The following is a 26,052-nucleotide window of genomic DNA, read 5'->3' as shown; positions in this document are numbered from 1 at the left end:
GCTTTAGCTATTTCCTTGTTTCTGTCCTGTATTTTATTCCGTGAGCCGCCCTGCGATCTTAGGATGAAGGGCGGTATGTATAAATCTAATAAATGAAATAAATCAAAAACAAATGGCTGTTCTTCAATGCTAAGAGAATAGAACTCTGCTGCTTTAAAAAAAAAACCAGTGTTTTCCTCCCTGCTCTCTCTCCCTCTGTGTTCTCACTCTTACTGCAGACTGAGAATGCTTTGCTGCTGCTGCTGCTGCTGCTGCTGCTGCTGCAGGCTTCTCCTCCGATCCATAAGGTTGAGTTAGCCAAGGTGGAGGATGGGAGCAGCATGGAACTGTCCCAGCTCCTCAATGAGATCAGGGCAAACTATGAAACGCTCATCACCAGAAGTCAGATAGAGACCATCCTCTCAGCAGGGACCCAGGTAATGATTATATACAGAAAGGCACCTGCCCGAATAAGGAGGCAATCCAATGTGTACTCAGTTCCTCTCTCAGCCTCTGTGAGGTACAGTATTTTCTTTTCCAAATGCAGCATTTTATTGGGGAAAGGGAATCGTGGTGTGTGTGTTTTTCCGTTCTTTTCTCCTCTCATACTGCAGTATATCTAGCCCGAAAAACTGCGGGGAAATACATTATGGTATAAGAGTTGTGTCACCTTGCATCTATTTGTTTATGTAAATAGGATGACAAAGGTTTTTTATTATTATTATTCCCACCCCCTCCCCCCGAATGAAATAGTACTCTCGGCTCATTTTGAGATGATGCTTCTTTTTTTTGCCGGGGGGGGGGGAGATAAAGTAGGCATCCTTTAGCAGTTGTGTATAGGAGCCATTTTAAGGGGGGTTAAGATTTCTAGCCACTTTTAAGGTTGTGGGAGCCTGTGTTTTAACCCTCGAGGTAATATTTACGGTGTCCCCCAGAAGATGAAAACGAGTGCCGTGGTATTTTGCAATGCCTTGCCTCGTTCCAGCTCTCATATTTCTTAAAGGTTATCCGGTCACAATGACACCATTAGACATGCACACAGAAATAAACATCTGTGAATCACAGCTGGACAATTAGCCTGAGTACTGCAACACATCATAAACCAAGATATTTAAGCTTAGTTGCAGGCTGATCTTACCACCCTGCTACACTTTAAATATGGTTATTTCTGCATGTGTGGCCCTATTATTATCTCACAGCAGGCTAGCTTCTGGTGTAAGATGATACTACAGTATATGTATGTTCCAGCAGCTTTCAAATCCTATCCCAAGAGGCTGGGACAGGTTACACCATCTTGTCCTCACAGCAGCCTGCTAAGTTAGGCCCAGAGGCACTGACATGCCCATCCAGAGAGTTTCTTGGCAGAGCAGGGTCTTGGACCTGGGTTCCCCACATTCCAATGCACCCAGCCATTGATAGCAACATACTTTGCTTAAAACAAGGCTTACGTACCTATATACCAATGGCCCTGGGTCAATTGAAAAGCTGTAGGATAGGGCAGGGGTGAGGAACTTTCTTCAGGCCGCATACCCTCCAACTGTCCTCATAATTCTGCATCACTATCACTGCTGGGGAGGGGCTCTCTTTCTTTGTTGGTTTTGCATGTTAAGACTTTTATTAAAGTTTTTTGGGATACAGACAACCCCTCCCCGTGCAAAGCCCAGCTAGCTCCAGTGCCTACCCTTGACCCCATAACCTCCTTGCCCCCACACCCCTCAACTCCAGCCCCCCACAGGCCTGTCTTCATCCTGCCAGCTACACCACACACACACCCCCAGCGCATGTTCCTGTCCAAGGTCTCCTCCAGCTGCCACCTTCTCTTCAGACCTGACCTGGCTCACTTTCTCCTTCTTGTTTTTATTTGGCATGGTCAACTGTATGGGGACCCGCCAGGTTGGAGAGTCACAGCCTCCCACAACGGGGACGTGGACGTCAGTGTCGCCTTTGCCTTGCTCCCCCTTCTCCTCCCCTACCCACTACTTGTGCTGCTAACACTCTGCTGGCTGGCCAGCCTAGCTCCCTCGCTCGAACCCGGTGCAAGACTCCTCCTTCTCCTCCTCCCCCAATCCACCTTCTACAACTCCCAGGAGCAGCAGCAAAGGAGGTGGCAGAGGAGGAGGTCTCAGTCGGCAACTTTCTCATCCCTGCTTCCCCCAATGTGAAGCCATTTCTGATTAGTGTACCTCAACAAAGATGGGGATTTCGGACTCCGTGTGAGAAAGTGAGAAGCCACGATGGCTTAAGGGTTTTCATGATGGTCCCAGCATTTTCGGGGCAGTTGGAGGCTATGAGGCCACATTCGCTCATGATCAACCTTCGCAGGGAGAGTGGTGCATGCCAGTGCGTCCTTTATCTCTCTCACATGAAATAGCTGAGGAAAGAAGTCTGAGTGCAGTGAGAAGGGAGAGACCCTGAAAGGAGGCAAAGTGGCTGTTTTAAAGCACCCCAGCTTCGTTCAAACCTCTGCTGATGTTTAAAACTGCCACTTTCCTCTCAGTGTTGCTCTTTGCCTGTTTTACTGATTGCAGCACGGGCTGTTGTTTAAAACAGCCACTCCTGCCCCCCTTACAATGCTACCCCCTTCTCACTGTACTTAAACATCTCCTTCTTCCATTCCTCAACTACCTCATGTGAGAGAGACAAAGGAAGAAGGGGCCTCAAATATTCCTTCGTAGCGTCACACACTGTATTTCACTCCTGGTGCCATGTGTTGTCTTCAGCATTAAGTTCCAGATTCCGTGTAATAATTTAGAACAGATATTTTATTAACAAGCCATATATGTACATAAGCCATCGGCTGAACTTAAGCTTCCCTAACTGAACAAGCTAACTGACAGCCTTGCTCTTAATAATCTATTTAACTTAAAAAGATATAGTACCGTGCGTTTCAGAATGGTTCACACGCAAAGGGGGCTGTTATAATAGGAGAGAGGATGAGTTGTGGGAAAGGGGTGGTTTGTGTCCAAGGTCGAGTTGAGGAGGGAAAGGGAGTGAAGGTGAAAATGGGGGTGTAAAGGGAGCTGCAAAAAAGGAGGGAGTAGGAGGCATGGGAAGGGGGTGAGCATGAAAGCTGGGCCACGAAGTGTCCGCAGAACAGGCGGGGGAAAACAGGAGGCTTTATAATTGGATGGAAGGTGGCAAGGGTGCTTAGTCGTTGCAATGTGTGGAAGGACAAAGATGCATGGGGTTCCCATGAGGGTGGTTTGTGAGCAAGGGTCAGAGGCACAAAAAAGAGGAGCAGGAGGCAGACGTGAAGGTGAAGGTGAAAGTGAAAAGAGGTGCAAAGCAGGGCTACAGAATAAAGGGGAGAAGTGCCTTCAGAAATGGAACTGGAAAGGTGAAAAGTGAGCTTAATAGTTGCATGAGATGGAAAGGGGATTAATGCAGGGGAGAATGGCAGGCCGGGGGGAGGTTGGCAAGTGTAGCCCCTAGTAAAGAACCATAAGAAGGGACAGCAACTGGAGCCTTGAAGTTGCCCGCCAACAGCATCAAACTGAACAAACATACAGGTCACATTCATCCTCATATCATATTTCATGTTTCTGCTTGGATTGCAGTATTTTTGTTTTTCTAAATGTGAACCTATATGTATACATATTAATTAGCTGCATATGCAAATTTCATGCATATATTTGACCTCTTTGGGGAGGATGTACTTCTTGCTTCTTCTTCTTCTTCTTCTTCTTCTTCTTCTTCTTCTTCTTCTTGGAAATAACCATCCTAAAGCATGAATTTCTTCTGCATATACCATGAACAGCACAAACCAGGCCTTAGATGACGTCCGCCATGCCTACAGTCACTCCCCTGTTATTTGAGGATGTGTCATGCAAAGGCAATTTGTAATCTGGTAATGACAGAGTATTTGCATTTTTCCAGAAGGAACAAAGCTAGGTATTTGTAAAAATATTACCTCAGAAGTAGGTGTCAGTAGAAACCCACAACTTATGTCTGAACAAGTTGCCAACGATTATTTTCTACCAGCCAGATGAAAAGTCAAATTCCAATAGGATGCTACAACAATGTTTATGCATTTTCAAACAGGTATCAGATCCACCAGGCTGAATAAAATTATATATTAACAAGTCAGGCTTCGTCTGGGTTAATAAATACAGGAAATTATTATTAGGGTTTCTTATGTTTTAAAAAAATATTTTAATCTGTGATCCATTTTGTGACTTTCAGACCATCATTTCCTTTATTGTTTTTAAGGCTAACCTTTTTTGTCCTACATATATATTATCTATTCTCATTAAAGACTCAAATATTATATAAATTGTTCACATGTTCCAGTACAAATGTGGGGGGGGGAGTGTGGCTTTTGGCCAGGGGGCTATTTTAATCCCCTGCCAATAAATGTAATTACAAAAAATGAAGACAGAACGGCAAGTTTTTCAAGAAGCACCTTGAAAAAAGTAACAACATGACGATGCATAGTCACTGTCAAAGTGGAGCCATCAAGCAGCCTTATCTGGGGTTAATAGTGCAAAGTACCCATTATCCCCCAAAGCCTCCGTAGTGCTATCATAAAAGGTAAAGGTAAAGGGACCCCTGACCATTAGGTCCAGTCGTGTCCGACTCTGGGGTTGCGGCGCTCATCTCACGTTACTGGCCGAGGGAGCTGGCATACAGCTTCCGGGTCATGTGGCCAGCATGACTAAGCTGCTTCTGGCGAACCACAGCAGTGCACAGAAACACCGTTTACCTTCCCACCGGAGCGGTACCTATTTATCTACTTGAACTTTGATGTGCTTTCGAACTGCTAGGTGGGCAGGAGCTGGGACCGAGCAACGGGAGTTCACCCTGTCACGGGGATGCGAACCGCTGACCTTCTGATCAGCATGCCCTAGGCTCTGTGGTTTAACCCACAGTGCCACCCGCTATCATATCTATGTCTATTATTTCCTCAGAATTGCTGCCTCCAGAATTGTCCCATAGTGCCCAGAGCGTGCCCCGTGCATGGTGGGGCAGCCGGGTACACTTGTCCTGAGCCTCAGAGGGCTAAGTCGGGCCAGGGAGGTGTCCACCAGGGGCCTGCTGAACATATGCCATCATGCCAAGAATGTTCCATGCCTCCCAGACAAGCTCTGCACATGCCTGGCCCCATATATTTGGTTTCTTGACCAGTGGGCTGTATTTTGTCAGGACTGTCCATCTCTGCAACAACACACCCATCGTATCACATTCCTCCTTTGTGGGTGCATGCCCACTACTGTTAAGGACAGAAAGGCAGTATACAAATTATTTTTTAATTTTTTAAAAATGTAAATACTATCTGGACCGCTGTGATGTCACCAAATGTCTCACAGTTCTGTTGTTGGAATGCTTCCCTGCACTGGCTTAACTCCAATAGGTAGATGAAGAAACATGAGGTGTTGAAATTACCGTATTTCCACGAATGTAATGCACACCCTCTTTTTGGCCAAATTATGCCGTGAAAATTAGGGTGCGCGTTAGATTCAGTTGCAAACTTGCCTAGATGGGGTGATCAAGTTCTGCTGGGTCTGCTTTTTTTCCCTTTGGGCACCATGAAAAAAGACGAGCTCTTGCTAACTAGAGGCCTGGTCGCTCTGTTGCCACTCCATCGCCACCACTGCCATCCTTGCGACAGGAGGGGGAGAACCACGTGGGTCAGCGGAAGCCGCTGGAGCCGGGTGAAGTGAGTCAGGGGCTCGGTATGCATCACGGGAGTTTGCTCGTACGAACACACTGCCTTTCCTCTCGCCACACTTGCCACGCCAGCCGCTGATTTGAGATTGCCCTGCTCCCCAAACAAGGTCTTGGTGAACAAGGTGAATGTTGCAGGAACTGGCCTTGTGGTGCAAAAAAGAGTCTGGCTGCAGGCGTGGGCACAGCAGCCCATTTGCGCAGGGACGGTATTTGAGACGGAAAACGGCGGCTCTCAGGAGAGAAGATTGAACAGGCCTTGGGAGTGCACTTTTTGCCAATGCGCATTACATTCTCAAACAAAAACCTTTTTGGTTTTCAAGGTTTTGAAAATTGGGGTGTGCATTAGATTCGAGTAAATATAGTACACAGGTTAGCAGATTCGTCATGTTGTCTGATGTTGGAACCGAGTAGTGTTTCTGAATTATGATCTTAATGAGCACTCTGGGATTCAAACCATTTGCCTTCTCTCCCCCCCCCCCAGTGATAGCCAAGCAACTGACTCATAGACACCTTGACTGTATTTTGAACTTTCTCGAGAAGCTTCATTGAGTCCTTAAGTCAGTGAGTCCTTAACAGTATATTTCTGCATCCTATAATTTACTGGGAAGCCCTTAGAACTTCCCCCTAGTTCCCATTGTAACAAAGCCAAAGTGCCGTACTTTTCCGTGTACAAGACTATGTTTTTTTCTTTTAAAATCATGCTTAAAATAGGGGGGCGTCTTATATATGGGGAGTGCATAGGGTGGACGTTTGATTGGTCACTGCGTCAATGGGTGGTGTTGATTGGCTGACGCTCCAGCAGTTGGGCTGGTGATTGGCAGTTTCTGCGGGGGATGGGACAGACGGGAGGTGGATTTTGCAACACGTGCAGGTGAGCAATTTTCAGCAATCCCCCCTTAAAAAAGCTCAACAACCCTGGGCAATCCTCTGCAAAAAAAAAAAAAAAAAAAACGCTCAACAACCCCCCCCCCCCAATATTCTTAAACTCTTAAAGGGGGCATCTTGTACATGGGGGCGTCTTATAGACTGAAAAGTACGGTATATGTGATAGTAATTGAAGTAACTTCATATTCTTCCCCTGCCTGCCCATGCCTCCATTCCCCCCATCCTCTATTTTAGACTGTAAGAGCTTTGGGGCAAGGACCTCTTTTTTTTGTAAAGTGCCATGGATGGCATTTTATATTTAAGCAAACAATATTATGGAGTAACCTCTGTAGTTGTGCCAATGTGTCCTTTGAAACATGCCAAGTCCCTCGAGGGGAGTTGTGCAATCTGTTCTTCTTGGATCTTCTTTGTGCTTCAGTGTGTCTGTCTTGGCACATATCAGGCGGAGCCGCATGAAGGCATCTTGGTTTACACACTGGTACGAAAGATGCTGTGGTGAATGAAAAAACTGGCCTTGTAGCAGCTGCTGAGTTCTTCAGATCCTATCCACAGGATCCACCATTAAAATACAAGAGCAACATCGGCCTTTCTGATGTGTTGGCGACCTAGTACTTGCTGCAGATTGTATGCAGGCAGAACATTCGCTCCCACCCCAGTGTTAAGCCTGAAGTTAGGAGAAACACATGGAACACCATGGCCCAGATCGGCATTCTGATCACCCCAAAACACTGGATCTATCAAGGATGGTGGTGGCTGTAGCCTAACAATACCTGGGGAAACACAAGTTTCCCATCCCTGTAATAAAGAATAGTGGTGGGGGTTGCTTTGCAGTCATCCATAAATTCATCTTAACATTTTGGTATGTAAGGTAGACGGCTTTGTTTCAGGAACCTAAGATTCATTCACACAGCAGAATTTGAAATTTTCAGTGTGGGACATCTTGAACTGATGTGGCCAATGTTTCCTCTTTGCAGCTAGAAGAAGCCACTAGTGAAAGAATGAGCAAAGACGAGGAAGCGCTAAAAGCAGCCAGGGCAGAGCTAAATGAAGCAAGACGTCAGTGGCACCATATGCAGATGGAAATTGATTCTCTCCATGCTGTGGTAAGTCTGATTGAGCAGCTGGGCTGTCTGTGCAGAGAGGAGGTGAAATTGCTTGCTGTTTTCCCTTGGGCTCACAGTACCCAAGGTAACTTTATAGACCCTATTTTCCAGGGACATCCCTGATTTAGAAAAGTCATCCTGCTTTCTGATTTGATCCTGGAATGTCCCACTTTTCCTTAAGGTAAAGGAAAGGTAAAGGTAAAGGGACCCCTGACCATTAGGTCCAGTCGTGGATGACTCTGGGGTTGCAGCGCTCATCTTGCTTTATTGGCCGAGGGAGCCAGCATACAGCTTCTGGGTCATGTGGGTCATGACTAAGCCGCTTCTGGTGAACCAGAGCAGCATGCAGAAACACTGTTTACCTTCCCGCTGGAGCGGTACCTATTTATCTACTTGCACTTCAACGTGCTTTCGAACTGCTAGGTGGGCTCGAGCTAGGACCGAGCAACGGGAGATCACCTCGTTGTGGGGATTCAATCCGCCGACCTTCTGATCAGCAAGCCCTAGGCTCTGTGGTTTAACCCACAGTGCCACCCTTAGGATCTCCCTATTTTCATTTGAGAAATGTTGGAGGGTATGGAGTTATCCGACCCCCAAGCCGTCTGAAGGCAATCCTGTATAGGGAAGTGTTTTTTAATGTTTTGTTATGTTTTTATATATGATGTAAGCAACCCAGTAAGATGTGTGAGATATAAATAGTAAAATTATTATTATGGAATGGGACGTTCCTATTTTCATCGGAGAAGTGTTGGAGGGCATGGCTTTATCTCCACCATTCCCAACACTGTAGGCTGGGCCTGAGGTGAGCTTGGAATAAGACAGGAGTCAGGATTGAAGAACAAAGGCAGCAAAAAGGGTCAAAGATTAAGCTGGAAGTCAGGAGCAGTTTACCTCATGGCTAGATCATAGCTTACTGTATCAGGAACTTATATAGGGTGCTCCCATCAGGCTACCCCAATAGTTCAATCTGCTGCTGCGTCTTTCTTCTGGCTTTTATTCCTGATTTGTTGCCGTCTCCTTAGTCTAAGGTGCCTACTACTTGTGATAAGTTCTATTTTCTTGTCACCTAGATCAGTGTTTTTCAACCATTTTTGGGCAAAGGCACACTTGTTTCATGAAAAAAAATCACGAGGCACACCACCATTAGAAAATGTTAAAAAAATTAACTCTGTGCCTATATTGACTATATATAAAGTAATTTTTCAATTTTTCCCACGGCACACCAGGCAACATCTCGCGGCACACTAGTGTGCCACGGAACAGTGGTTGAAAAACACTGACCTAGATAGTGAAAAGGATGGCCTGGGAGGAGACTGGCAAAGAAAAGGTCACATGGAGAAATGGGAAATGGAATCCATAATCTCCTATTGTTATCAGACAGCAACAGCAGCATTGTGGGGAAGGGAAACAATATTGTGGGATCTCCATAGTCAGATCCATTAGGACAGGCATAGGCAAACTTGGCCCTCCAGATGTTTTGGGACTACAACTCCCATCATCCCTAGCCAACAGCACCAGTAGTATGGGAATTGTAGTCTCAAAACATCTGGAGGGCCGAGTTTGCCTATGCCTGCATTAGGACATGGGTGACTTCCCACAGCAAGCATGACCTTGTGCCATCCCCCTAGGGCAGACATTTTGGGACTGGCGCCCACAGCACTTTCTCAAAATTCAAAATGTTTCCACTGGTCACTGAAAGGTCGGCAATTCCTGCATTAATAGATCTGATCCCTGCAGCCAAATATCTGCTATCAACCCTGATTGAATGTAACTACAGTGGTACCTCGCAAGACGAATGCCTCGCTAGACGAAAAACTCGCTCGACGAAAGGCATTCGCTAACAAAAGGGTGACTCGCAAGATGAATTTCCCTATGGGCGCAACTCGCAAGACGAAAAATTTTCACGTCCCCCCCCCGTCAAACTGCACTTCCCCCGTCCATGCTTCGCAAGACAAAATTTTCGCTAGATGACAGCACTCGCAGTACGAATTAATTTCGTCTTGCGAGGCACCAATGTACAGTAGAACCTCAGTTTTCGAATGTAATCCGTTCTGGAAGACCATTCGACTTCCAAAACATTCGAAAACCGAAAATTCAATACAGAAGCCTAAATACAATAAGGAAACTCAAAACGTAGCACGTTCAGCTTCTGAAAATTGTTCAAAAAACGAAACCTTCGCCTTCCGAGATGATCGAAAACCGAGGTTCCACTGTATGTTTTATATTGCTCAGAATATAAAGGTTTATGACAAATACTGATTTTATTAGTGTGGATTTAATTTAAAGTTGATTGTGTATGTGTGTGTGTTTTTAAAAGTTATTTATCCCCTTCCTTGTTTTTGTTTTTTTTAATGGTCCTGGGCTTTTTAGAAATACATTCTGGAATTGAAACTAGTAATCTAATTTAACAGGAAAGGGGTCTGGAAAATTCTCTGCGCACCACCGAACAGCAGTACCAGACACAAATGAAGCATCTGGAAGCAGAGATTGAAGGCCTGGAGAGAGAGCTACATAAAGTGCGGCAAGGGATTGAAAAGCAGCTGCAGCAACACGAAATATTACTAAACACCAAGATGAGGCTTGAGCAAGAAATAGCTACGTACCGCAGTCTGCTAGAGCGGGAGGAGAAAAGGTACTCAGGTCCTCTGTATCAGCAGGGGGGCGGTCCACTGTCCCTTAGACCTTGTGGGGGGCCGGACTATATTTTTGGGGGGGAATGATGCAAGAGCACTACGAGCCCTGGTGGCTGCTTACCTGTGTCTTGTGAGCGGCAGGGGTTGGCGGCAGCGGCAGGACGATGAGTGGTCCATGAAAGGGCTCCGGAGAGGGGCTGCTTAAAATGGGAAAGAATGCACATGCTGGCGATCCATGTGGCAATTCCCAGACCGTTCACAGGCTGGATCGAGAAGGCAATTGGGCATGATCCGGCCTGCAGGCCTTCGTTTGCCAACACATGACATACAGCATAGCCAGGGTTCTATGGCTAGTAAAAGTTATCTTGCCTGCCTGCCTGCCTAGATTTATATCCCACTTCCTGCCTAAAATTCTTGACATGGCTAGCACTGTGGCAGATCCAAGGTGATTTAGCTGGGAAGTGGACCAACCATTTTCATTGGTTGCATAGCCCATATATTAAAAAATATATGGGCTAGGCAATCTGGTGGGTGAGAGGGGGAGAGTTTGAAACTTCTGCAATCACCTTTGTATTACAGGAAACTCTTAATCAGGGGTCAGCAACCTTTTTCAGCCGTGGGCCAGTCCACTGACCCTCAGACCATGTGGTGGGCCAGACTAATTAACCCAAGAAACCTTCAATTGTGGCAGATTCTCCATTCAGGCATGTGGCACAAGTGTTTTAACCATTTCGGCTTCATAAGCCAATACTGTATATACAGTATGTTGCATCCAGTCCAGAGCATTGTCTCCATAGAGGAAAGAAACAACATATGAAACAGCCCTGAGCTAACTCTACTCTGATAGAGATTGCCACATGCTTGTATACTGGACAGGCAGAAGGTCTAAAGTGTCATGCTGCAGACCAAACAAGTTCAATAGGGACTGCTCAACCCACAGAGCTCACCAGCTGCAAATGTTCATGGTATCTGTTTCTCTAGAACAGGGATGGGCAATAGGTAGATCAAGATCTGCTGCTACTTCTTTGGGCAATTCACAGTCAATCGGTAAGTGTTCCTGATTCTGAATTGTCCAAAAGCAGCAGCAGCTAAAAACCTAAATCAGGTTGATCCAATGTATGTTGGGGGGGGGGACCAGGAAGCTCTTGTGTGAAAGGACTTTTGAACTCAGTTCTGTTACTGAAAGCAGATTCCTGGATTTAATTTGTGCTCTGCCCCTTTATTCCAAGTGCACGTCAGCACAACAACCCCCCAACTATTATTATGCATCTGGCTCTGGTTGGTGGATATCCACCAACAAAACAAAAAATATCCAGAAAGCCTGAAGTCTGGCAGCCCTCAATTTAGAAGGATCTAACCATAAGCAGGCCCATTCTACATTCTTACAGTTTCTTCCTCTTTTTCTTTCAAGGTTTCATCGTTCTGCGTGCCAAGACAGAAAAGGTGACAAAAAGCGCACCACTAGCCAAATAGCATTTATCTTACCTTCATGTGAGTTTTCTAAAGACCTAGAATTAACATAAAAAAGACAGCTCACCAAAGTTGAATGTGAATCAGAACTCGTAGGAGTTTAAGAAAATCATCCACTGGAAAATAAGAGACAACTCTGTAATTCTGGAAACTTCAATGGGCAGAATAGGTTGGGCTAGGTGATCACAATGTGTGGCACCTATTCAAAACCATTTGCTTCGGTTATCAGTGGGTTCCCGGGCTCATCTCAAAGTGCTGGTGTTTACCTTTAAAGTTCTAAACCAGGCACCCCTAAACTCGGCCCTCCAGAGGTTTTGGGACTACAACTCCCATCATCCCTAGCTAACAGGACCAGTGGTCAGGGATGATGGGAGTTGTAGTCCCAAAACATCTGAAGGGTCGAGTTTGGGGGTGCCTGTTCTAAACAGTTTGGTACCATGTTATGTGGAGGGCTACCTACACATAACATACAAACTTGCCTAGGCACGATGACTGCTTCAGGGCCTTACATGTAGACCCATCTATAAAGTTGATAAGCACATGAGACAGGGCCTTTTCTGTGATGGCCCCCTTATGTTATGGACCTCTGCTGCATAGGAGTACATATATCCTAAACCTTTAAGCAGCTTTTAAAAACCTGTTCATTTCAGGCCGCTCCCCAACCCCCAACCCCTAATTTTGGGGCTCTGTTTCATGGGCCATTTTAAAATACATTATGTAGCTTTTTAAGCTGCTGAAATCTCTACTGCCATTTTATTTATCTTTAACTGGCCTCTGTTTTTAAATAGTTTTGTACTGTTATTTAGATTTCCTGCTGTTGTTTTGAACTGTGTTGCATTTTCAGGATACGTAAGCAGTCTTGTGTGAGCTATGCAGGGCATAACTAACAAGCTATAGTCGTACCTTGGTTTTCGAACAGCTTAGTTCTTGAACGTTTTGGCTCCCGAATGCCGCAAACCCAGAAGTGACTGTTCCGGTTTGCAAACTATTTTTGGAAGCCGAACCTCCGACGGGGTTTTCTGAACTTTTCAGAAGTCAAACGGACTACCGGAACGGATTCCATTTGACTTCCAAGGCACGACTGTATAGCAATTCACACAGTGGTTTGTTTGTTTGTTTGTTTGTTTGATTTATTTATTTATTTGTTACAACCATGTTCCTGCTGTCCCATTCAATATGACTCTTCTAATCCCTCATTTGGCTCCTTGGACTACCCAAGAAATTCCTTACAAACACATAACCTCCTCTTCTCTGAACACCGCACATCCCTTGATAATCAACTAATTACCGTTTCTCATTTTCTAATTGAACCAGGGGGAAAAGCCATATATGGTTACCTATGCCTGTTCCCGCATAACAGTGAAAACTGCATTTTCTTTTCTGTTTTAATTTATACAGCAAGTGAGCTAAAGGCGCACGAGATTGAAAAAGTGGAAATACTGACAAAGGAAGCAGTCTTAAATGGAAACGCCACAAAGGAGAGCGCAGAGGCTTGTGGAACGATACAGTAAGTGAAACTGAACAGCGCAGAGCACTTGCGTATCGAGGACCTCAATCCACCCCTCATTGACTTGACACAGGAGACAGATTTTTGGTTTGGGTTTTTGGCAAATAATTTAGGGCCACAACTTTATTTAAATACAAATTCGGTGAGTGGTTGCGTAGGCATTGGTTCAGACTACTGTCACACCGGGACAGAGGCTGGCCTAGAACCAGCGATTGGGAGAATGCGACTGAGGAGAGTTAAGGACGGGGGGGGCAGCAACACGTCCCTCTTCCTCAATGGTCCCGGGGACTCGGCTTATGGCCCTAACCCCTACCGGGGGCATCGGACAAAGCATAAGAGTCGCCGGATTCCTTTAACGGAATTCCCAGCATCAACCTGATTCTGGATGGGCAGCGCCCAATCCAGCAATCCACACAGGAACCAATGCCTAACCGCCAACCTTACAAGTTGTGACAAGTTGCTACTGCAGTAGGCAAAACCAAAAGGCACAGCCAATCGGCCAGATGGACAAATTCCTACTGGGCCCCTGCAAAGCAGACGACCCCATGACAGGCAGAGCAAAGTCAACGCAGAGGCCTAAGAAAAAAGGGGGGGCGGGATGGGTGATCAGCAGCCGAAGCCAAGAGAAGGAACGCCCTACGTGCTGAGGCTTAAATAGGACGCTAAGCTGTCCATCACAAGTTGCAACATTAACTTTTGCCCAGCAACTCCTGACTGACCATTAGCTACTAAGGCCGGCTACCGGCCCCACCCCCACAGGAAGGGAATGTGTCTTGCCAGGTCCCGATCGCAACACGTGCTCTTACTCATGGTAGAACCCGATTTGCAAGAAATAGGGAAACATTCTCTGAGGCAGGTTGAGCTTGGGACGTTTTGGGGGGCAACTAATACTACCACCTCCGTCAACAAGAGACAAAATCCACCATAAAATTATCCTGCAGAAGTTTATCGCAGTGAGTGGGAAATGTGCAAGAACACCTTGGCAATGAGCAACATTTGCCAGTTAAAGTGGCAACCTCACCTTGCTTCATAGTAGGGCTGCTTCTTATCAAGCACCCTGTATCATCTTGTTTTCAGACAACATAGGGGTACCCAGTGTGGGTGCCTTAAGGTCCACTGTGGGTTGTTTTTGGATTATTGGTTGCGGTTTGTTTGAGGGAAGCAAACCACAGTAAGCAGTCTGCATGACAACCAAACCCAGTTATAGTGGTTTGTTTCTCCCATAGCTATTTGGAAAGGAACAAGGCAAGTGAAAATCACAGATTCACAATAAACCATTAACTAACCTGATGCTTACCAAGAAATGCAAACTAGGCCAATGAGTGATGGACTATTTTATTCAGAAGTATGTCTCACTGTGTTCAATAGCAGTCTACATCCATACCATACCATACTATACATTTTAAACCCATTTAAAGTCCATCACACGCACACCCCGCCAAAATCCCGGGAACTGTAGTTTAGCTCCTTACAGAGCTACAGTTCCCAGTATTCTTTGGGGGAAACCATATGTTTTAAATGAGCTTTAAATTTTTAGTGTTGATGTGTCCTGTATATAGGACTGGGGCCCAAATGTTAAAAGGCATCAACAGGCATTTAGCGAACATTAATTAATACGAAACAAGAAACCATCGGTACTAAAGGGAGCCTAAAAACTCAGCGATAGATTAATGCAGATCCTTAAATCGGTGTTGCTTAGTTCAACAGAATTTCTCTCTGCCTTCTCTCCTGAAGAAGGTTGTAAAAGCAGATTTCCATGGGTATCTTTCTTTCCATAGTATGAAATCCTGGTTGATCATTTTTCTAGGGCAGCACTTCAGTTTGGCATAAGTTCATGTGTAGCAAGTTGGGTGTCTTTCATTTTACAAGTAAAAAACTGCAGAAAGGTTGCAACTTGCCAACACATTTCCTGAGGGATACAGATTTTAAAACAAGCCCCCATATTTCAGCTGACTAAACAAAAACTCTGTGTGTGGTCAGGTCATGCCATTTCCCATCACTTGGTGAAACCCTAGCTTGAAGGTCTGTTCCACACTCATTCATGTGTGCAGTATAATGTTTAATTTATTGTTTCAGGACGGAGAAAGTAGATGAAGTGATTAAAGAATGGGAAGGCTCTTTCTTTAAAGACAACCCTCGCTTAAGGAAAAAATCAGTTTCTTTGCGGTTTGATCTCCACTTGGCAGCCACAGATGAAGGTTGTTTACAGACTAAACAGAAAGGCCTGCCTGATATCGAAGTGAGATTGGTTATGAGGCGGTCTTGCAGTATCCCATCCATCAAAACCTAAATCTGCATCACGTTAACCCAAAGGTTATTCATGGATGGGTTTCAGAAATAAATGACAGTATGGACCCAGGTGGACCACATGATTGTCTCCTGTCTGTCAATACTAGGAGTATATTTTTTCAGCTAATGTATATATACCTATAATCCTCTAATTATTTTGAAGATGGCTCATGCGTCTATATGAGAGGAAGTTACGGGAATCCTGTCAAACAGAATTCCTGTTAGTTAAAACACCTGATGAAATACCTCCCCCACCTTTTGTTTTCCTCCAGAGAAGAATTATTATTTTTTTATATAATTTTCATCATTTCAATGTTTAATGGGTTCAAAGACTTGTCTCTGCAGAACTAAGCATCTACATTTGAAAGGACTTCCTCTGCCACAGGATTATAAGTGATTATAACTTGTCCGTAGTCATTTTTATCTCCGTCATTTTATATTTTCACCAACACTCCTTAGCACCGTTACCTCCCAGGAACTGGTAATACAAAAGCTTCAAGAAGGCAAATAGGCCTCAAGCCAGGTAATTCCAAAGTAGTACAATTAACACTCACTGTGAAACATACACACATTGCCCTTGGGAGCCAGTGTGGTGTAGTGGTTAAGAGCGGTAGACTCGTAATCTGGGGAACCGGGTTCGCGTCTCCGCTCCTCCACATGCAGCTGCTGGGTGACCTTGGGCTAGTCACACTTCTCTGAAGTCTGTCAGCCTCACTCACCTCACAGAGTGTTTGTTGTGGGGGAGGAAGGGAAAGGAGATTGTTAGCCGCTTTGAGACTCCTTCGGGTAGTGATAAAGCGGGATATCAAATCCAAACTCTTCTTCTTCTTCTTCTTGTTCTGTCAGAATGGGTAGATAGTTTTTCACTTACCTGAGATTCTATATTCTACCATAGCTGGATTTCTTCCAGCAGATAAACCATGAAAATAATTCCTGGAGTTTGTTTAAAATATGATTTAAGCCATACCTCGACACCGATAATGGCATTGGTACTCTTATGGACTTTCACGAGGTTAAGCTCAGGTGAGGCTGCAACTGAGGCAATAATAATCTTCCCACTAGGAAGATGTTCAAACTGCCTCCGATTGCTGCCTCTCGTTGCTCAGTCCCTACTGGCCAAAGTGGCTTGCTTCCGATCGGCTCAAGTCTTTCCTAGTGTTGACCAAGCCACCAGAGAGATACCCTAATGGGCAAGAATGTGTAGGTTCTTGTTGAAAATATGAGAATATAGCCATCAGAAAGATATGTGAGCTATCCATTGCATGGGCCATATACCGTATTTTTCGCTGCATAAGACGCACTTTTTTCCTCCTAAAAGTAAGGGGAAATATCTGTGCGTCTTATGGAGCAAATGGTGGTCCCTGGAGCTGAATTGCCCAGGGGCCAAAAGAGGATCATGCTTTTTATTTTACAAAGAGAAAAGGGGGTGTTGAAAGGACCCCGCTCAGCAGCTGATCAGCAAGAGATTGGGAGAGAGATAAGAGTCCCCGGCTCCCTTTCAGCCCCGCCCTCCTTTGCTGAATGTGCTGCAGAGGGAGGTTGTTTGTTCCCCCAGCGACATGTGACTGGCTGATTACATTATCTGTCTGGAAACTGTAAAAAAGGCTCCCTTTCCTTTAGAAGTTGCAGAAATGTGAGTTCAACCCCATAAAATGGGGCTTTTCCTCTTTGCTTTTCCCCCTTTGGAAAAGGAGCTGCAAAACTTTTAGCTGATCCTCAAAAAACCAGGGCTTTTCCCTTTGCAAAAAAAGCTGCAAAACTTTTAGCTGATCCTCAAAAAACCGGGGATCTTAGAGGAGGAAAACCAGAAAAATATTTTTTTTCTTGTTTCCTCCTCTAAAAATGGGGTGCGCCCTATGGTCCAGTGCGTCCTATGGAACGACAAATACGGTAAATGATTTTTGAGTACAGTGCATTTCTTGCTGGCCTTTCACTGTGACTTGGAATTTTAGCAAGTGAAAGACTTCCTTGAAAGGAATGGACAGTTCCAGTACTGGGTTATTGGGTTTTTTCCCAGACCAGACAATTATTTCATACATGTTTTATTACATTTCTCCTTCGCCCCAAAAGACTCTATGTAGGTAAAATGCTTTCCATATCGATTTTGCAAATTCCTGCCAGCTCGTGAATGTTGTCTATTTTCTTGTTGTTGTCTCGATAGCTTGAAATCATGATTTCGAGCCCCACATTGGGCAGAGGTTTCCTGCAGTGCAGGGGGTTGGACTAGATGACCCCCATGGCCCTTTCCAACTCTGCGATTCTGCAGTTCTGTGAAATCACAACTTCCTTGAACCCAGTGGCAAAACTTTTGATTTCAATACATCCAGGGCTTCAGCTGCTATGTTGTAGTTATTACAGTAGCAGGGATGAAGGTATCTTAAGTATAACAGTTACTTTATGATCTATGTGCCTATATTCTTCTTACTCTTATTTCATTTATTACCTGTGTTTCGTCCTAAGCTCCGAGGGCAGGTTGCAACACCACGACACAATATTAAAAACTGTTTCAAACAACTTAACAATTGCAGAAATAAGGTGAGTCCTTAAATATACACCTCAAAAGCCAGGGCATTTGCTAGAGGCATTTGCTAGAGGCTGTTTTAAGAAGGTGCCAGACACAAGGAGTTTGGCAGTTTAGGTCCCTGAGCATCTGAAGGTGGAAGAAATACCAAGATGGCTGCCTCTGCCGGTCTTAGTACCCAAGAGTCTTCAGGTATTTGGGGAAAGAGACATTTAGGGCTTTGAACATATACGCACCTTGAACTGGGCCTGGAAACCATGTGGTCTGTCATCATCGTATTAACAACTGGAAACATCTGCTTCACAGTCAATCAAATGATTCTAAAAAGGGCTACAAGCTTGAAGCCAGCCTTGTGCTCAAATCTCACATGTATGTTGACGCTAATCCAAAAAGCTAGAATCCTGGCCCTGGTACTCCATCATCCCATTTCAGCTACAGAAAACTCTGCTCACAAAGTTATAAGCAACAACAAAAAAGAATGATAATGGCTTTTAATGGATTTTTTAAACTCTGCCTGGTGAATTCGGCTCTTGGCTACAAAAGTTCATGCTACAATAAACGAGCCATTAGAGGGTTATTTCAAGGTGGCTTTCTTCCATTTTTTATGTCATATTAACTTCCCAAAGCAGCATATTCCAGACTGAGGCTACAATTCTACACACACGCACACGGAGGAGCAAACCTTCACGAACTCCGTGCGGCTTGCTTCTAAGTACACATGTCTAAGGTTGCCCTGTAAATACCATTACTGGGCATTTCCTCACTTGTGAAAGCATTCATTTCCATGTAAATCAGGGTAGGGAGTTTGTGTGGCATTACCTAATAATAATTCCCAGCAACCCTTACCATTGGCCATGCAGGCTGGGAGTGATGGGAATGCCATTAGACCAATTTCTATTACACAATCTATATACATTAAGCAGAATGGCAAAATACCCGAACCTAGAGATCATGGTTATCCTTAGACTAGGATCCAAATGATAGCACAGCTAAGGAGGCTTTAGACAAGGGTTCCTTGAAAAGCTAAGTGTTCCTCGAGCTAACTGGGAATGCCTTCTTTTGAAACTGAGTTTCAAAATCTGACACATGAGACCAAGTTTCAAAATCTGACATATGAGAAGACTGCGGTTCAAAGATGGAGAAGAAAAATATTCCTGGGTACATAGTGGCCTTTGATCATACCTAAAATACGGATGCGGGTGGCGCTGTGGTCTAAACCACAGAGCCTAGGGCTTGCCGATCAGAAGGTTGGCGGTTCGAATCCCCGCGATGGGGTGAGCTCCCGTTGTTCGGTCCCTGCTCCTGCCAACCTAGCAGTTTGAAAGCACATCAAAGTGCAAGTAGATAAATAGGTACCGCTCTGGCGGGATGGTAAACGACGTTTCCGTGCGCTGCTCTGGTTCGCCAGAAGCGGCTTAGTCAGGCTGGCACCATGACCCGGAAGCTGTATGCCGGCTCCCTCGGCCAATAAAGCGAGATGAGCACCACAACCCCAGTTATCCGCGACTGGACCTAACGGTCAGGGGTCCCTTTACCTTTACTAAAATAAGCATTTGGGTCCTGACCATAGTCCTTTTTTTGTAATGCTTGCTTATTTACCAGGAAAGCGCAGTATCTTTTTATCCACTTACCTAGGAGAGCATAACTTTTCTTGGAAAAAGGTGAAGGAAAAGACACGATTCAAACCTCCTGTATTCCTAGCAGACACCCGAGATTCATAATACTTTTCTGTCGAAGCAGAGGTATGTCATGTGTATTCTTACTACCATGGAAACATCTTGGATAAGGCTAAGTTTCTTTCATTACTGCAGACTTCAAACTACCGGTATTTTGTCGTTAGAAAGCTAAAAAATAAAAAAAATAAAAATAAAAAAACCTTAATCTTGAAGAGGCATTTTAAGTAAAACAATAACTGTGACCTTATGATGAAATTAGGTTGTGTTTGTTTTTAAGATTTTGAGGGCACTGCAGAGTGTCATGATATCTTTGAGGATCCAGTTCAGTGTCTTCTTTATGTAGGTCTTCATCTGTAGCATGTAATTTTACTGGAGTGTCAACAGTTGCCTTATTACATACGGCATGCAAAGGCGGGGAAAATGACACAGCAAGTGTCAATGTTCCATTTATTTAACTTCCAACTTTTAGCAACATACAAAGCAAGCATTTCTACTTCTGGTTCTTGTGCTAGATCTTAAAAAAAGTATGTTAGCTGTTAAATGTTTAATCTTCATACATTCTCATCTAGAATTGTTAATATTTGATTACTTGGCATTATGAATGTAAAACTGATTTATTAATTGCCCTGTGCGCCTTTTTCTCCTCTCTCTCTCTTTTGTTGATACTTAATTTGTACTTTTTACACTTGAATTTCAAAGGGAGACTTAAACTAATTTTTGAGCATTAAAAAAACAATACAGGGGTATGAATTTACCAAAGTAAATGATACCATGATGATACGGATAATAAAACCGAGCCTGGCAAATATAAACTCAGTGTCATGTGGATCTTCCCAACAAAGCATACAGTGGTCGAAGGCTACTATTCACATTCGAGGGTCAACTATTGTAGATGTTGAGTCACGTTAAGTTTATTTCTGAAATATGTTGGTTGCCCTTCCAGCAATTCAGAACATCTTGTAATAAAAAATAATAAAATGGCAAAAAATAAAGGCCAGTAAAAATAAACTTGCAGAACAGCAGAACACAGCCTTTCAAAATAAAGACTTTCATGTGCCAGCACAAACTACAGTCATACCTTGGGTTACGACAGCTTCAGGTTGCATTTTTTCATGTTAAGAACGTGGCAACCCCGGATGCTTCACCGCGTGCATTCTGCGCGGTTCGCACATGCGCAGAAGTGCTCTATCGGCGCTTCACGCATACGCAAAACCACTGCTCTGCTGGCGGACTTTTCAGGGTGCAAATGGCACCCCAGAAATAGATTGTGTCCGCAACCAGAGGTACCACTGTATATAATGAGGGAACAAGTCTGATCTCGGAGGGGGGGAAGCAAAGCTTCCCAGAGTGGGGGCCACTCAGTGAAGGCTAGTCCATGGGTAGGCAAACTAAGGCCCGGGGGCCAAATCCGGCCCAATCACCTTCTAAATCTGGCCTGCGGACAGTCCAGGAATCAGCGTGTTTTTACATGAGGAGAATGTGTGCTTTTATTTAAAATGCATCTCTGGGTTATTTGTGGGGCATAGGAATTACACACACACACACACACACACACACACATATAGTCTGGCCCCTCACAAGGTCTGAGGGACAGTGGACTGGCCCCCTGCTGAAAAGGTTTGCTGACCCCTCCATTAAGGCAAATGGGGCATTTCCCCAGCAACTTCAGCCTGCTGTCAGCCTTCTTACTTACAACAAATCAGGAGGTGGCTGTACTAGTCACTGACTCTGGATCCACCTGCCTGCTTTCAGCGCCACCCGTCACCATGGGGACCAGCCACCACCGGAGCCACTGCAGCAAAGGCCCTGCACTGCATCCTATCAGACAATCTACTTATAGTAAATGGTGGAACGTAGACTCATTTTGGGCTTTAAATGTGAGAACCAGCACTTTGAATTAAGCAGCTGGTATTACTGTGCCGAAACTGGAGTAATACAATATCTCTGTCATTCCAGAGATGGGTCTAGACTGAAATGTTTCATCCTGGCCTGTCCAAGTTGCAAATCCATTTCCAAAGGAAAGGGAGGAAACAGTCCCTCAACGAAGAACTTTCTCAAATAACTTCGAGAAGCAGAATTTGGCCTGTATGTAACTGGTTTCAGAATTATTGATTGAAAGATTACAAAAATAAAAATAAAAATGTTCCGGAACTTACCATGAACGCCTCCCTAAGATAGCAATATCGCCCACCAGAGATGGTGCCAGGAATGAGTTCCAGCTGGGGGAAAACCCCTAGCATCGTGCAGGAATCTGCAACCAACAGTTTAAGATGACGCAAGGTTGTCTGAAAGGGATTAATGTGTAGGACGAATGTAAAGAGCGCCTCAAGGTATAAGTGATCCTTGAGTCCATCCAAGCTCTGAGTCATACAGGACTTTCAAGAAAAGCCGATAATTAAGCGCAGCAAAGCATTGGGCTCCTGTTTAAAAATGTGGTCATTTATTTCCCATCTCTGGTTTTGCCAAGACCCACCTACTCACTGATGGCCCAGTCCAGCAAAAAAGGGCAGAAAGCAGCATAGGTCAATTATTGCTCAAGGATAATATTCATTACACACAACACCAAATGTTATGCAAGCTCTGCCATAGATACAATAAGTCGGCGCTACCCATCAGGTCACTGCCAACAGTGATAATCTTTCTTTCTATCTCAAACCATAACAATCTTGCACCTGAACTGAAAGTAGCACACATTTGCAACGAAACTACAAAAAGAACAGTTAAAGCAACCAGATAAAAGCAATCACATAGCTGTTCACTGAACTGTTTACAACAGGATTAGCAAACCAAACAAAAACGCTCCCATTCAGCGGTAAATACAATTGCCCAAATCCCTTATTAAAATTAATTATTTTGTTTAGCTGTACAAATCCCAAGTCTCGATTTCATATCCCCCCTTTTCTCTATTCAGACATGCCAAAACACAGATGACAGGTTGTTTTGATATAAATACATACAATGTCACATCTTCATTGGAATGATAGGCTTAACGTGCTAATCTGACTTCAAAGTATACAATCCAGAGTGTTTATACTGGTGGTAGAGAGGAAAACACCTTTTGGGAACTACCTGACACTTGGCTGTTTCTCCAGACAACATAAATTTATTTAAAAACATATAACAGCCTAGGGAATTTCCTCTTAGGTTTGCATTTCATCTAGCTCTTATTTATTTATTTTAACCTTAGCCCTTCTCATTCTAAAGACTCAAGGAGGGGGGAAAATAACATTTTCCAAACAAATATATTGTTGCATGCCACTCCAATCTCCGAGCGGTACAAGATTCCAGGGGTTCCAGGAACTCTTACCCAGGATCCGTGTTTCATTTTGGAAATGAGGCATAGCGGAGACTGTGGTGTCTTCATAAAATATGGTTTATTTACACATATACAACCTGAGCCTACAATGGAGGGGCTCATTGCATAAACACCGCAAAAGAAAATTATTTCTCCCGTAGCTGTAGTCTTGGATCGCAGCAGAAAGCAAACATTGTGCTCTGACTCTGCCTTTTACAGCCTGCAAACTTTTTCCTTTTGGATCACATCAGTCAGGTTTTCACTCCATTTCAAAACTCTGGCCTTCTAAGTATCTAGAGCTGGAGGAGGGGGCCTCACCCATTTTCCATCTAGCATAGACTCCCCCCACTTGCTATCTTTGCAGTCCATCACCTTCCCCTTTGTTTTCTCTCAATGGCTCATCTCCCAGGTGATTACCTCATAAGAAAGCTAGTCTGGCTTATATTTTAACTCTTGATGGATCCAGGGGTTCAGGAGGCTTGATTAATTTCTAACACTTACTGGGTCCAGGAATTTAGGGGAGACTGGCACCCCCAAACTCATACCAATATGTGCAGATCAAACAGCCATATTATATAATATCGGACACTGAAAACTAGACTGTCAGGAAGAAGTTCCTCGTGTGCATCTGGTCTTCTGCTAACAGGGATTTATTTGTTTACTTGCAAGAGCAATCCCACAAATCCCATAGTGAAAACTATGCTGTGGAAAACAAGCTAGATCAAAATTGGTTATCTTAGAGAGCCATTATCCTCTGGTCACTTTGGAACACGGGTGAGGAACATGTGGGCCTCCAGGTGTTGTTGGTCTACAATTCCCATCATGCTTGATCTTTAGCCATGCTGACTGGAGCTGATGGGAGCTGGAGTCAAACAACTAGAGGGCCACAGAGGGATGATACAGATGTGCATGAAATTTGCATATCATAAGTATTTGCATATATCATGCATATTTTGTTGGCATCCATTGGTCTTGAGACAATGGAAGAATGCGCCACAGGAGAGTTACAGCCCCTGCTGTTGCTGTAGAGACCAATATGAGAGAGACAAGTTTTATGGCAGCTGGGACAGATGAAGGCGTCCAGTTTCTCTGTTACAAATACACCATGGCATATAGATGCAGATTTAGAAATAATTTAAAGTCTTATAATATTTGATAAAAGGATGCCATATTTCAACAAAATCGTCTACATCATTTGTATTATTCAATGCATGTAATCTCTTTGTTAATTTCTCTGATGCAGCAATAGACCATCCATTCTGTTTCCAACTGGAGATAGACAGATGTTTCAATCCTTTCCAATTCTGTGACACTAGTAGACGTGCCACTGCAAAAGAAAAATAATTAGTTCTTTACAACAAAGCCAGATTGCCCTTCTTTTAAAATAGTTAACAATCCAAAACTTGTGGTACATTCCACATGTTGACCCACAATATAGCTTATTTCTGTAAATACCTTCTGCCACAAAGGCTTATAGGTTCACATAGCAGTGACTCTGACTAGGACAGTGTTTTTCAACCTTTTTTGGGCAAAGGCACACTTGTTTCATGAAAAAAATCACGAGGCACACCACCATTAGAAAATGTTAAAAAAATTAACTCTGTGCCTATATTGACTATATATAAAGTAATTTTTCATTTTTTCCCACGGCACACCAGGCAACATCTCGCGGCACACTAGTGTGCCGCGGAACAGTGGTTGAAAAACACTGGACTAGGATACGTCTGTTGGGCCAGGAATGGAAAGTCCTAATTTTACATCCCACATACTGATTAGTACCACAAACATTTTAGCATCACAATCTTTTTCCTTACTCGGGGGTGGGGGCAGGACTGCTTTTGGAGGTCCTGTTACAATACTTTTTGAAATTAGGGGGGAAATGAGCACTGACACACATTAATCTCTTGCCCTGTGGGAGGCACAAATACCATTTAAGCCCTTGCTTTCAGACCACACCACGAGGTAACCTCTCAATATCCCTGTCTGTACGCAAAACTATTATATTAAAACATAGATGACTAAACTGGACAGCACAAAAGCAAAAATAAGAATACAGTACAAAACAAAGATATATCCCACTTGCAGGTGGCAAACCCTTCTCTTCAAATTCTTGAAATAAGCTAATGTGTGGAAATGTTGGCTTGCTTTGCTTCTGCCCTTTTGAAACAGAACTCTAAACTAGTCGCGAGAATTACATCAATAGGTTTATTGCTACGCTTTTGAGTATATGAAATTGCTGTTTCCCCCTGGATTATTTTTGCGCCAGGCCTTTTTAAGACTTAGAGCTTGTCCCCATTGAAGGTTGCAAGTGGACCGAAGCCATATTTTCACCTTCCAATATGCAGTAGTAATAAATAGTTATCAACTGAGATAACCTGGATTTTGCTGTGGCTGTGACTGAACAAACAAAAGACAGGAACTTAAGCTGCCTTACTCAGATCTTACTCCTTCACGGAGAGAGGGGTTTAAACATCGAAGAGAGATTGCCAATATATTTCATTATCCCCGGGGGTGGGGGGTTGTGCCTGGACAAATTGCCTTAGGAAAGCTTTGCATAGGAGGACATTTTGCAGGTCAGAAGTAGCTCTGAAGGTGATTTGGGTTAGCAGCAAAAATAGAAAAAGGAGAAAGCCCCCGCTGCTCTACTCCCTTTTGTTTCTGGCTGCAGAAATCCTGACATTTCTGCTTCGACTTCTACCAACACTTTCCCACCTTCCTCGCAGAAAAGAACCGGAGGACGAGCCCTGCACACCTGCTTAAACTCTACGCTCTTTGCGTCACGTCGTCGCGTAGCCCTCACGTGATCCGGCGCTCGACTCCTTGCCTGCCAACCCCGCCGCCGCCTCCGCTTCAAGCCCGCAGGCAGCTTCGGGAAATGTAATTTCTAAATTCCATTCGCAGTTTCGCAACAATCCGCTGGTAGCGTCCTTTTAAGTAGAGAGGGAGATGACTAGGTGCAAATGTCTTCCCAAATTGGGATGTGTGTTGTTTTTTTAATTCGAAAGTGGGCAATGGGATAAGTGGGTG

General features: G+C 44.2%; 1 protein-coding gene and 1 long non-coding RNA gene across 4 annotated transcripts; one reads left to right on the top strand and one right to left on the bottom strand.

Annotated features, from left to right (window-relative positions):
* The first annotated feature begins 231 nt into the window (after positions 1 to 231).
* KRT222 (keratin 222) lies at positions 232 to 16,107 on the top strand. 3 transcript variants are annotated; one of them, XM_033169782.1, is made up of 6 exons: positions 232 to 416; positions 7,506 to 7,634; positions 10,046 to 10,266; positions 11,679 to 11,710; positions 13,136 to 13,244; positions 15,321 to 16,107. In XM_033169782.1, the coding sequence occupies exons 1-6, from the start codon at positions 321 to 323 to the stop codon at positions 15,532 to 15,534; spliced, it is 801 nt and encodes a 266-aa protein (XP_033025673.1). In that variant the 5' UTR covers positions 232 to 320; the 3' UTR covers positions 15,535 to 16,107. The 3 variants fall into 3 exon arrangements, with proteins under 3 accessions (XP_033025673.1, XP_033025672.1, XP_033025674.1); XM_033169781.1 differs by having other exon boundaries at positions 11,679 to 11,758; XM_033169783.1 differs by having other exon boundaries at positions 307 to 499; positions 11,679 to 11,758.
* Positions 16,108 to 24,207: 8,100 nt separating this feature from the next.
* LOC117058449 lies at positions 24,208 to 25,586 on the bottom strand. The gene is made up of 2 exons (XR_004427862.1): positions 25,460 to 25,586; positions 24,208 to 24,352 (listed from the first exon to the last, which is right to left on the bottom strand). It is a non-coding gene; the product is annotated as an uncharacterized LOC117058449 (long non-coding RNA).
* Between the last annotated feature and the right edge of the window lie 466 nt (positions 25,587 to 26,052).

The sequence above is a fragment of the Lacerta agilis genome, chromosome 14, assembly GCF_009819535.1.
Source record: "Lacerta agilis isolate rLacAgi1 chromosome 14, rLacAgi1.pri, whole genome shotgun sequence".
In the NCBI taxonomy this organism is placed as follows: Eukaryota; Metazoa; Chordata; class Lepidosauria; order Squamata; family Lacertidae; genus Lacerta; species Lacerta agilis.
This window is presented reverse-complemented; position numbering and strand designations above follow the sequence as displayed.

Coding starts and splice junctions, on each gene's coding strand:
- KRT222 (XM_033169781.1), top strand. CDS start 321: ATGGAACTGTCCCAGCTCCTCAATGAGATCAGGGCAAACTATGAAACG. Junction 7,635..10,045: donor TTGATTCTCTCCATGCTGTG/GTAAGTCTGATT, acceptor CTAATTTAACAG/GAAAGGGGTCTGGAAAATTC. Junction 10,267..11,678: donor CTAGAGCGGGAGGAGAAAAG/GTACTCAGGTCC, acceptor TTTTCTTTCAAG/GTTTCATCGTTCTGCGTGCC.